Genomic DNA, 12338 nt, shown 5'->3' with positions numbered 1-12338 from the left:
TCAATGCCACTTTTTTAAAAAAATCTGTTTAAATACTTAAGTTGCCCTCAGAACACACAATCTTTTGAACATCTTTCTGAGACAGGTAAGTACTGCTCCTGCGTTAAAGCTGTGCAAACTAAGCAACCAGCTGAGATTAACCAAACCCTTTAAACCCACGTAGGAAGTTTGCAGCTGAGCTGGGAGCTGATCACCTAGACTGAGAAGAACTGCTCCCAGCTCCCCAGCACCGAGGAGAAAATCCAGCTAACCCTGCAGCAGTCTGGACTGCGCAACCTGCCTGTTTCATTGTTTGTGGAGACCTGCCCTCTGATTCCTCTACAATTACTGGTGCTCATGAGGTGTATCAAAGAAAGAGAGACAAACTGGCTTGTTGTGGGATATATTTTCTTCCCCTTCCCTCCACCACTCCTTTTTTGGACACGCATGCAAAGGCTAGCTGCCGACTGTTTTTTAATTTTTACTGATTTTCAATATCCACACAGCAAATAGCACTTGATATTGCTTTCAGCTAAAGCAAACCTGTAGAGAATTGTGAACTGTTACAAGCACGCTGAACCAATTTTATTTCTGTATTGATCTTCCACTTAAGTGACAACAGGCTTGAGGAAGAGAATGAAAAAAAATTGCTTTGCCTTCACTGATTATTTTGGTTTCATTTTTCAGAACTCACAAAGACTCATTTACTATCATCTCACTTCTTAGGAAGAAGACAACAGGACACCTTCCTAAGCTATTTGGCAATATACTCTATTGCTATAGTTCCATGGGCTGTGCCAAACTAACAGAAACCAAACAGCTGTCTGAAAAGTCCTCTGTGTGAAGCACTGGGTGACAAGACACTGAGCTAATTAATTTTACAGAATTCTAGATACTTTCAAAATAAATAAATAAATATTGAAACTGTCAAAATGTCGAACAATACTGAAAAAAGTTTTTTCAATATATCTGATTATCTTTAATTTTAGTACTTTATTATTTCCTCTGTAATCCAGTTACTACTTTTTCCTTCAAGTTACAGACATCTGCATCGTTTCATATAGAATATCTACTGTCTCTTCAGTACTATGGAAATCCCTTTGTACTGTCACGTATGTGGAAGAACTATTCTTCCTTCCAAGCAGGTCAGAAGGGCTCTGCACCTCCTGCTTCCCTGGAACAGAAGGAAGAGCCAAGTATTCTGAAGTCATTACTATGTGTTTCATGCAGTCTCACCCGGCCACAAGAAATCGAAAAAGTCAATCACATGACATCATGGAGCAGAAACTACCTATGTAAACTGCAGTGAGTAAGCAATCACATCAACAGTACTTGGAATACAATGCTTTATGCAGCACACATTAAAAAAAAGACTATGGCACACTTGAAAGGATCAGCATACACCACTACAACAGTGTCTCCTTTAATACGTGAAAGAAGAGTTCTAAAGAGCTTAGCAAAATTCTGGAAATTTAGGTTAAATGCAGTTTAGAATTTCCATGCTATAATAGAAAGAACACTTAAAAATGCTTTAGCTATAGCATTGCTGAAAGGCAAATCACATAATTTTCAAAGCAGATGTATCCAGAAAACGGGAATGGGTCTATACAGACTATTAGAACTTTAATCTTGCTTTAATCAGAGACTGAAACTTGGAATTTTAAAATTATAACACAAAGCCAAATCTAAAGATAAAAGGTAATGAAATGTGCATTCATTATGTTTTATAATGTATACCTTAATTCTGGTGAATCTGCAGAGCATTATCTTTAGAAGAGCCAGTAAATTGTGACACAGAGCTTCAGTACAATCACACAAACTAGTAGCTGCTATTCGACACATCAGTCACTGAGAAAGTAATAGAATAACTACTGCAATTATCAACAGTGCATTGAAACTGTTTCTTTAATGTGATTATTAATCCTAGAGCTTTCTTTGGAAAATTAGATTTTCTGGTTATTCTTGATTCTGAAAATTACACTAGCTATTATTTATGTCACTTCTGATAAGAGGGGCTGCTAAACAGGAAGGTGTTAGAATTTTCTGAATTATACAATACTTTAGTCATGCTTTGTGAAGGTTATAGCATGAAAAACTAACAATCTATTCTCATATACTCAACATACATTAGAGATTTCCATGGTCATTAAATATCTGATCTTGTTTAAATATGTGAATACTGATATGACAAAGTTTGTAAGCATCCCGGATTAGTCCTATTCCTTCTACCATTTCAATTCTAGTAGGAAAATACAAAGAAAACATGCTGTCTTGGACCACTTGACATTTCTTTACAATCAGTAATTGACAGCAATGAAATTCAAGGCAAGAGGGGTATTACTGAAATATTCAACTTGTCTTAGGAAAAAAGGACATAATAAAAGTAGTAGTCAAAACTGAATATATCAACCTTTATTATCATTTTCAAGTATGGTCCTCTGCTTTAGAGATGGAGAATGGTGGAAATAAAACAGAATTATTGGTCAGGAATGCACCTTAACCATTGGAAAGATTAAAAAATCCTTCCATTCTACCACTAGGCTATACAGGTATTCTCACTGGGACAGTCAGTATACAAAATATAAAGCTTGATCCATGTCAAAATGATCACTGACAAGAGAGAAGTGGCTTCAGAAGTATTTCTCATTTTGCCCACCATCATAACGCATTTCTTTGGATTTCTTGTACATTAGTGAAAAGTTAAATCTTCAAATCTTTGTTGTGAATCCTTAATTATTTTACATAGTTATGAGACAGCTATGCCTGCAGGCAAACAAAGTAACATTGCAAACTGAGAAACAAAAATATATCTCAATGAAGTGGAAGAACTTTACTGAACTCAAAGGTCACCAGTTGTCACAGGCTTGAAGCAAGGAGCTCACAACAGTCTTTCTTCACATATAATATGTACAATACAAAGAAAATTATTCCTAGGATATTAAACCTGTACAAACAAAAACACAGATTGGTAGAATTTTTTTTTGTGTGCTGATTTTCAAATGATATGTTGAGACAGGATTTACCAGTCTTGTCTTCTTTTAGGATGAGCAATCCAAAATAAACTACAGCAAAAGTTACTGTGATTTTTGCATGTTACCTGATTTTGCTTTATTATGCTAAGTTGAACATGCTTATAAATATAAACACCCTCTAGCAGCATCAGTAATACAAATGAAGTATGTTACATTCTTAAAATAGATAAGAATATAGATAAAAATAAGAGCTATCCTTGTTTCTTATAGGGAATAGAGTAATCTGTAACATCTCTTATTCTATCAAGTAAAAAGTTTAAATACTGGTGGATAATATCTTGAGGAACAGAGCTTAAATTATGCCCTCTTTTTTTTTTCAGGATACTGAAGGGCAGACAAGAATTTGCTATGTCAATTTAAAGCTCAAGCTCAGAGCATCTTTTTGAGTTAAAAGTCAGCATTTGCCCCCAGACAGAATTTAATTTAACAGAATGCCAGATTTAACATAAAATTTCATTACATAAAATTACCAACAAAATCAAATTTTTCAAATTCCATGTTCAGCAGGAGATTGGAAGCTGCACCATACTAACAGAACTTAAGAAAGATAAATTTGTTTAAAATTCAAATATCTTTGCCACTGTTTGCACTACTATTTTTCATGGTACTAAAGACATTTACAAAATGTATTCCTTTTATCATTAAGGCTCACAACATCAGGACCTTAAATTTTCAAGTAGATTTGAAGTTGCAGTAATTTCAACAGAAAGAAGGGGTTATCAATCAGGAAAAAGACTGTGAGAAAGAAATAAATTTTGTTTTGCAAGCCCATTCTTTTATCTCTTCAGAATGTTCATCATTTAAACACCGGCCTCTATATTTCAATGGAGGTAGGTAACCTAGAGACAAGCTGCTAACGTTTAGCTGAGTGGCAAAAAGGCCTAGTGAGCGATAATAGTCTGCATACTGTATTAATTTTTGATTTTTGCCATAAATCCACATATTTATACAAATGAACTTATTTAAATTAGAACTTGAAAGCAGGTGAGGTTGGATGGACCGAATACGACTCATTAGAATTTTTCTTAAATATCGTAAGTAATCAACAGCCTCATATTTTTTCCAATATCTTTATCATCAAAATATGAAAATATGAAGGGACATCTTCAACCAGATCAGGTTGCTCAGGGCCCCATCCAACCTGGCCTTGAATGTTGCCAGGGATGGAGGAAGCTCAAGAAAGGTCCATCCCAACAAGTGGGAAATCAAGCAAACGCAGCTAGGAGGCCTGCATGGGTGAACAAGGAGCTTCTAATTGAACTCAGGCATAAAAAAGAAGAGCATAAGGCATGGAAGCATGGGTAGGTGATCCAAGAGGGGCACAGAAGTACTCTCTGATCTTGCAGGGATATGGTTAGGAAAGTCAAGGCTGACCTGTAGTTGACTATGGCAAGTAACATGCAGGACAAGAAAAGATTCTACAGGAACACCAGCAGCAAAAGGAAGACTTAGGAAAATGTGGGCTCACTGCTGAATGGGGAAAGCAATCTGCTGACAAAGGCCCTGGAAAAGGCTGAGATATTGAGTGCCTTCTTTACCCCAGTCTGTACTGGCAAGACTGTCCTTCAGGTCAAAGCTGGTAATTTTCCCCCTCTCTTCTGCACTGGTGAGACCACATCTGGAGTGATGTATCCAGTTCTGGGCTCCCCAGTACAAGAAAGATATGGACTTACAGGAGCAAGTTCAGCAAAAGACCACAAAGATGAGTAACGGACTAGAGCCTCTTTCAAATATTCAGAACCTGACTGGACATGGTCCTACATGGTCTATGTGACCCTGCTTGAGCAGGAGTGTTGGGCAGGATGATCTCAAGAGGTCCGTTCCAACCTAAACAATAGTGTGATGCTGTGTTCCGTGTTCTTGAGATATTCCTGTAAGGTCAGTTAATTTAAGAATCCTAGTCTAAGCTAGAGCATGAAGGGGACAGGAATTCAAACATCTGCTCTTCAAGTCAGTAGCTAATGAACTTGAATAGCCATAGCAGTAGGTTTGTTGGCTTTGACAGATCACTGATGAAATATTGAATACTGTTGCTGAATGAAAGCAAAAAAAATGTTTCAGAAAGTGACGTATGTTTCCAAACACACTGAATGTTCTGCTTAAACACAAAATTTGAAATTGAAATGAAACCAAAAAGTCATCTTTTCAATACTCTTTATGAGAATCCATTTTCTTATTTGAGTTATTTCAACTAGCAGTCCACACAGAATAATTTAACTAGTTGATTCTAATGTTCCATGAAATAGTCAATTTTAATTGTATATACAAGAATTTATAGGCATTAATTTGATGTAATGCATGCATTATGGGACTATTCTTGTGACTGAATAACAGATGTAGTGATTTACCTATGTAAAACTGTAACAGCTGGATTGATGGATCTGGGATTAAGGTTTTTAGAGAACAAACATCATACAGGCATGCATTGCACAAACCTTCTTACCTTATAGTGGCAAATGTGATGATGATTTTATGAAATAGATATACATAACAAACTGAACTGTGTCTGCTCCTGTTTTTAGAAGACCTGATACATCATCATCAACTGTCGATAATAACAGTGGAAAATCATCTCTATGAAAGCCATTTTTAGGTTTTGTCCCACTAAGACTTATGCTGAGTTATTATGTTTTGCAATTTCTATAGTAAATGCAGTAAATATAAACACATATAGTTGTATATACAGTCCTTCTAAAATTAATTCAGAATTCAATTCAAAATTTATTAAATCAACTTAATGTGCTACAACATTTCCAGTTTTATGCAACACAACATCCACATGGCTATGATTCATGTATACACTGACTTAAAATTAAAAATTAAAATATAAAATATGTAAGATATTCCATTTCAAAACCACATTTAAATGTGTCTTCTTTTTCAATTCATAAATTCATATGATACAATAACAGTTCTTAAATCTCTTCCAGACTGCTTTCACTGTTAACCTTCAAAGAATTTTGAAAACGGGAGGTGTGATAAGAGGATGGTGATATTGCATCAAGTCGGCTCAAGTTACCTACCAAAACACCTTTCCATTTCTCATTCATTATATAATTGATTATGTTGGAAGTCAGTATTGCAAGTATGAAGCTTAGGAATATTTGAAGACAGCAAAATGTCTTTCTCCCACACATCACAAATATAGGCTAAACTTTACACCTGTTTGGATACAAAGCCACTAACGTTTACAAAGAGCTGCTCAGATATTTCCAATTTGTCAAACAAAAAATTCCTGTTTTCCCAGTTAACTGGTAATGTTGGAAACAATAGAAAACCATCAGAAAATTGGTAATTTTTTAAAAAACTGATTTAATGCAGTTTTCAGTAATACTTGCATGCTATGCAGAGCACCTAGCACCTGTAAATACTAATAAAAGGATGACTTGAAATATGCACTAATATGAAAACATACATATCTCTGCAATGATGAAAAGAGATAGGTAAATCCCATGACGCAAAAAGAGGCAAAAAATTGTATGGATGGTGATTTACATATTCTTTTTAAAAACACATTTGCAGAATGCATATGCAATAAAAAACTGTAAGATCGGTTCAAACAACCGTCCCTTCTGTGGAAAAGGAGGAAGTGGAAGTGTAGGTTAAAGCACAGACACTGATAACACAATCATGTAGTTTGCACTCAGTACATTACATCTTGCCAAAGGTTGCATGTGGAGGTACAAAAACATGTTTAGGACTTTCACAGTTCAGAACAAGCCATCTGTTTTTGAAGCACGAAGATGAAATAATAAACTTCAGCAGCTTCTGTAAAACTGCATGGTCTAGACTAGAGTTGGCCAAACAACATTAACTGAATAATTTATTTAACAAATAAATGTTTTTATGGACAGCTAAGGGTGCCCTTCTCAGCCATGAGTAAATGATTACATCCATACCACTAATTAAAGTGTGACAGAAAACTGGAAACAATTACATTCAATATGTTCACTTGGAAGATAATTGAAATATTAACATGCATAATACAAGGATAAACCTCTGTGGGGATGGGAACTATGGTCATTAAATTCCAGAGCAAAATTCTGACAATTCTGAAGGTAAATAAGATGGAAAAGAGTGACACTATCCTATACAGGCAAGATTTTAAGTCATGCTTGCCTAGAATCTTCCATGCAGAAGAGAATCTGGTGTCCCCCATCACTGGCTAGAACAGACAACCCAATCTTTTTAGGAAAATACAATTTAAAAATTATCATTGAGAGAATAAAAGTGTAAGATGTCTAAAAAAACCCAGCAGGCCTACTCTAAAAGCTAAAATCCATCCCACTATCCAGAAAAATCAAAATCCTGGTGACTTGATTATCTCAGTCTCTTGCATGTTGAAGCTATTTTCCTTCAACCACTGAATTGAAGAAACACCATCTGGCCCCAGTGACAGTCACATCACTTTTACCACAAATAACATACCGTAAATTTTGCATCAGGCAATCACAATGCAGACCCCACACATAGAATGAAATGTGTTTGAACTAAAGTTTTTTGAATAATTTGAAAGGAAAAATCCATAAAACAATCCAAACTACATCTCAAGTATGTGCTCAAAGCTTTAACTGAGAAGATCAATACAATGTCAATTATGAAATCACAAAAAAATTAAACACAAATGCATATTTTCAAACCCAGCAATCAAATAATTCTAAAATAAACAGAAATGGAAACAATGAATAAAATTGGATTGAAACAGGCCTCTATTTTCTTTAGGCAAGGAAAAAAAAGTAAGCAATCAGAGTTTTACTGTCTTTTTTCTATAAAGCTGTTGTTTCACAAGGACCATAATGACAGTGACTGAACATTTAAAACTCATTTAATCTTCATCAGGTTTGAAAGAAATGGCCATATCTAAGGAAACTAATCATATAGCTAAGAGAAAGTAATAACTGTAAACTATGGGGATATCTTAGCTTCCTGTATATGGTAGATTTAGGAAGAAAAAGTTTGAGAAGATGAAATAGACATTATTGACTGCATTAATTATGCTGTTTATCCACTGGAGCCAAAGTTGCATGCAGAACTGGAATATCCGTTAAATATGAACCTGTAGCCTTATTCAAATCTAATTTAACAGAGATATGGTCTGCCGGTTGGAACGTTTTCAAACAGTAAAAAAAAATAGTTATTTATTCCAGTCTTTGTCTCTTTTTCTGCATTACGGTGAAAAAAGCCTCATTAATTTTGCAGGTAAAACATACAGGTAGAGTTATCTATCTTCAACAGCCTCCAAGAGAACACAAATCAACAGTTTTGTCATGGATTCATATTTTATAGCCTATGATACAAGATCCTGGGGGGCCACAAACGCCTTGTCAAGTTTGCTTTTTTCTTTGGCAGAGGTTAAGGATGATTGCTGAAGGATTACAATTTTATTGCTGCTTGGTGAAGGATATACTGCTCTCTCTACATTTTAGAAGGACTCACAAGAATAATCACAGTCATTTTGAAGGCCAAGCCCATAAACTCAGATGCATGTAAATCCCCGCCAGTCACCGTCTACAATCACACCTTGCAAGTTATTTAGTATGCCACTGTTTTAAAGATAGCAGTATAAATTCCAGTAAACAAAAGTAATGTGTAAATTGAACTGACACTACTTTTTAGTATAACAACATGGAGAATGAAGCCATAAATATACAGGTGTTAATTTTAAGGTAAAAAAGAGGGAAATAAATTTATTTTTCAGTGTGAACTTGAACTCTGTAACTAGAATCGATCTTTTGAATGCCATTTAGCTGCATTTGTTGCTCTTATATTATTAGGCTTTGAAATCTTTACAGCATTTTAATGTCTTAATCTTCTGAGGCAGAGACAATGGTACCACAGCTAATACAGTGCAATTAGCTGACCAATGTCTCACACAAGAGTAGTCTCTGAGATTAAAAAACAAACTTAGAATCTTTTGTTATTATTGAGATGTATACTCCTATCAAATATCTTCAAAGAGAAAAAAAAAAATCTTTATCTGCTGGCTCATAGGGAGAGGAAGGGATACAATTTTCTTTGTAAATTTTATATATATTTACAATTGACAAAAATCCTAAAATAGATTCATACACTGTCAGCTAACAAGTAATTCGATTTGAATGTATACTATGTGACTTTGCTTCAATAATACTAGGCATTAATACTGATATAGAATACAAGAGAAAAAAACCTGTTTTAAATGGAGCGTAAGAGTAATGTAGAGACCTGTGGCCAAGAAGAAATGTAAGATGGAAATGAAACAGCTTCTTAAATGGTAGATCCTTTCACCCTTCTATATATTGAAAAGTGGTCATATATTTATATTCTAATAAGTTTGTTTCTAAAAGAATATGATAAAGTTATAGGGTGAGCATAAAATCTAACAAAAAAAAAGCCTAAACAGCCTCTCTTCCCCATACCAACCTACTCTGTATACCGAGATCACAAAAACTCCCGCCATAAGCAGCATTTTAGAATTTCGCAACATTTACATCATACAGAAACAGTTCAGAAGGCAAATACAAAAATCTTCAAATAATGCTTTTATTTTCTTTTTTTGGTAGTTAAGAAGGTAATTTTGAAAACTCTGATGTACATGTTTCAGGGAAACTTTTGCAGTCTCCTTCATATACCACGCTCTAACCGCAAAAATGGTCCTAGCTAAAACCACCTTTAATTTAATAATTTGTGCAGGAAGTTCCCTCACATCACAAATGCTTACACTTCAGATGCAACAATTAGCTCTGATACTTTACCTATGTAATAAATAAAACAATATCGTAATCATCGTAACTTGAAATTTTATATGCGCATCAGAATTACTTCTAAAATATTTTTAAAGTAAACATTAAATATTTTATTATTATTTTAATATTACTAATATAAATATAACACAACATCTGTATTATTTTATTCTTACCTTTTTCCTAACTTCCATGATTGCAAAAGAGTTAACCCATTACCAAGGCATGATACCAATACATTTTCCAAAACCATAAGTTAACTACTCTGTGAACTACTGTGTGCAATACATGAAAAGTAATAATCCTGGTCAGCCACCATTGCATACTACTGGCAGTACAGTTGCATATGTAAATATGACAGCTTACTGCATTGCAAGATGTTATTAGCATGCCTGTTTTTAATTTTTCATCTTAAAATTAAACAATAAATTAGCCCTATATTTAGCACTAAAATTTTGATGACAAATCTAATTTATTCAATGTGTAAGTTAATAAGCATAAATTATGAGCTACCCATTTGTAACCTCCAACTTTATGTTTAAATTGTTTCAGTTCTCAAACTGATTTCATCTGTATCTATAAAAGCGTTGGGAGTTTGAACCATTCAAAAGTTCTCCAATGGACTGAACTAATCTTTGTGAACGAAGATGAACTACAATGCATTTTCAATCAAGGACCCTACCTTATGAAAAAGGTTTCCAAATATGCTCACAATTTTGCTTTCCAATATGACTTGTCTTTTTATTGTCAAAAGAAGAGTGAAGTCACACTGTAGCTCAATATATATGACTAAAACTCTTCAGTGTAACACAGTGGTAAGTTCTTACCTTATTGTGATAGGGATGAGTACACCCTTGCTAATGGATTGATTGACAGATACTGTCAGAATGTTCTGAGAGTTTCCACAGCTGAATCGAACTGTTGGTCTTCCCTCCACAAGATACAAGTGAAGAAACTGTTCTCCAAAATTCCTTTCACTGGCTTTGAAAACAAAAATGGAGACAGTGACACTTCTGAAAGTGTAGGACCTTCCAAAAATATTCCACACTACTGGGATGCCATTGTCAGTTGCAATGCCTATATGACATTGAGGAGCCTTCTGTCCATATACAGGACTTTGCTTGAGTGACTGTGAGAATAAAATTAAACTTTGTATCAACAGCTGCTAACAGGTCAAACTAAAAGAAAATAACCAAAAGACAAAATTTATTTTTATACCACTTAGTTGCCTAAATCCTACGGAGATCTTTACATTAATTGAAGGTGAGCTTTTCTCTACATCCAGCAGTATCTTTAAGGTAACAAAGGTGATGCTAAAAAAACCAAATCACAAAAATACTATAATAACATTATTTACTCTTTTATTCAGTTTTTCAACCATATCATAGAAAACAAAAATTATGAGAACATCTCCTCTGTCTAATAATCTCTGTAAAGATTATGAACAATTCACCTTTCCCAATTAATGATACATTTCAGAGTTTATGAGAAGAATAATTGTTAACTACAAAATATCAGAGATACTGTTAGTTGCACAGTTCAAACTAAGAATAAAAAGATATTTTAAAAAAATCTTTCAATCTTTGTTCATTTCACTTCCACTAAATAGTAGATTGTAAATATGACAACGAACTATTTCTACTTAAATGATGGATGGCACATGCTTCATCTACTAAAAAAAGAACTGGCACCTACAGTTGCAAATTATTTGGGACCACTATTTTTTTTATGAATTTGCCCTTTGAATTTACTTCTCATAGAAGGTAAGACACAGTTCCTGTTTAGGATTTTTATTCCACTTGAAGATAAACTGATAAAATATTAATCTGTTTTTTGCACTGAAGTAAAAAACTGAATAGCTAGGTCATGAAAATGGGATGATAAGGAAAAGTGGAAGGCAATAAGCAAACCACAAACATGACAAATAAACAGTAGCAGAAACAATGACAAGAAACCAACCATCTCGTCAGTCACACTAATGGATGGGCTATCAAGAAATTTCAGGCACCACTTCAGAGAGTCCCAACCTGGACTTTGCAACTGAGAAGGCTGCAAACCTGGGATTCTGGGATACTGGGGGAGGGCTGTTTTGGTAGAACTATGCAAACCAACGCAGCAACGTGTACAAACAGGGAACTGGGGAGGAACAAGGGAGGAACAGACATGAAGGGGTATAAAAGAGAAGGGTTGCTTGTAAAACAGGGCCAGTTGGCAAGCTCGTCTGATTTAGCCCTCTGTCTGATCACCGCAGTCTGTCTTGTCTTCTTATTAAATCCTTTCTTAACTATCTCTCTGTGTAACCTCACTCTCATCCAGTGCGAGTGGATTTGATGCCAGCTACTGGAGTCAGACTGGAAGTGTAGGCACCCTGGCCTCTGGTGTCAGCTAATGGAACCAGCAGGAGTCTCAATGCCAGGGACTGGTGCAGATGGGGGGTCTCAGTCACCAGTCACTGGGGTACTAATGTTGCACGTCCGAAAAACCAGCTACTGGGAGACACCAGGATAAGTGTATTTGTGCGTGCACGTGTGTGTGTGTGCAGGGGGCTGCAAGGACTAGGTGACAGTAATTGATGTGAGTGGATCTGGGGCCAGCATCTGGAGTC

General features: G+C 35.1%; 1 protein-coding gene across 1 annotated transcript in view; it reads right to left on the bottom strand.

The window, feature by feature from the left end:
• Positions 1 to 12338, bottom strand: part of EYS (eyes shut homolog) — an 884174-nt gene that overhangs the window by 155385 nt on the left and 716451 nt on the right. The window contains exon 39 of the mRNA XM_063330257.1: positions 10561 to 10714. Within this exon, the coding sequence (XP_063186327.1) occupies positions 10561 to 10714 (154 nt within the window). The remainder of the gene's footprint in view (positions 1 to 10560; positions 10715 to 12338) is intronic.

The sequence above is a fragment of the Chroicocephalus ridibundus genome, chromosome 3 (genome assembly GCF_963924245.1).
Source record: "Chroicocephalus ridibundus chromosome 3, bChrRid1.1, whole genome shotgun sequence".
In the NCBI taxonomy this organism is placed as follows: domain Eukaryota; kingdom Metazoa; phylum Chordata; class Aves; order Charadriiformes; family Laridae; genus Chroicocephalus; species Chroicocephalus ridibundus.
This window is presented reverse-complemented; position numbering and strand designations above follow the sequence as displayed.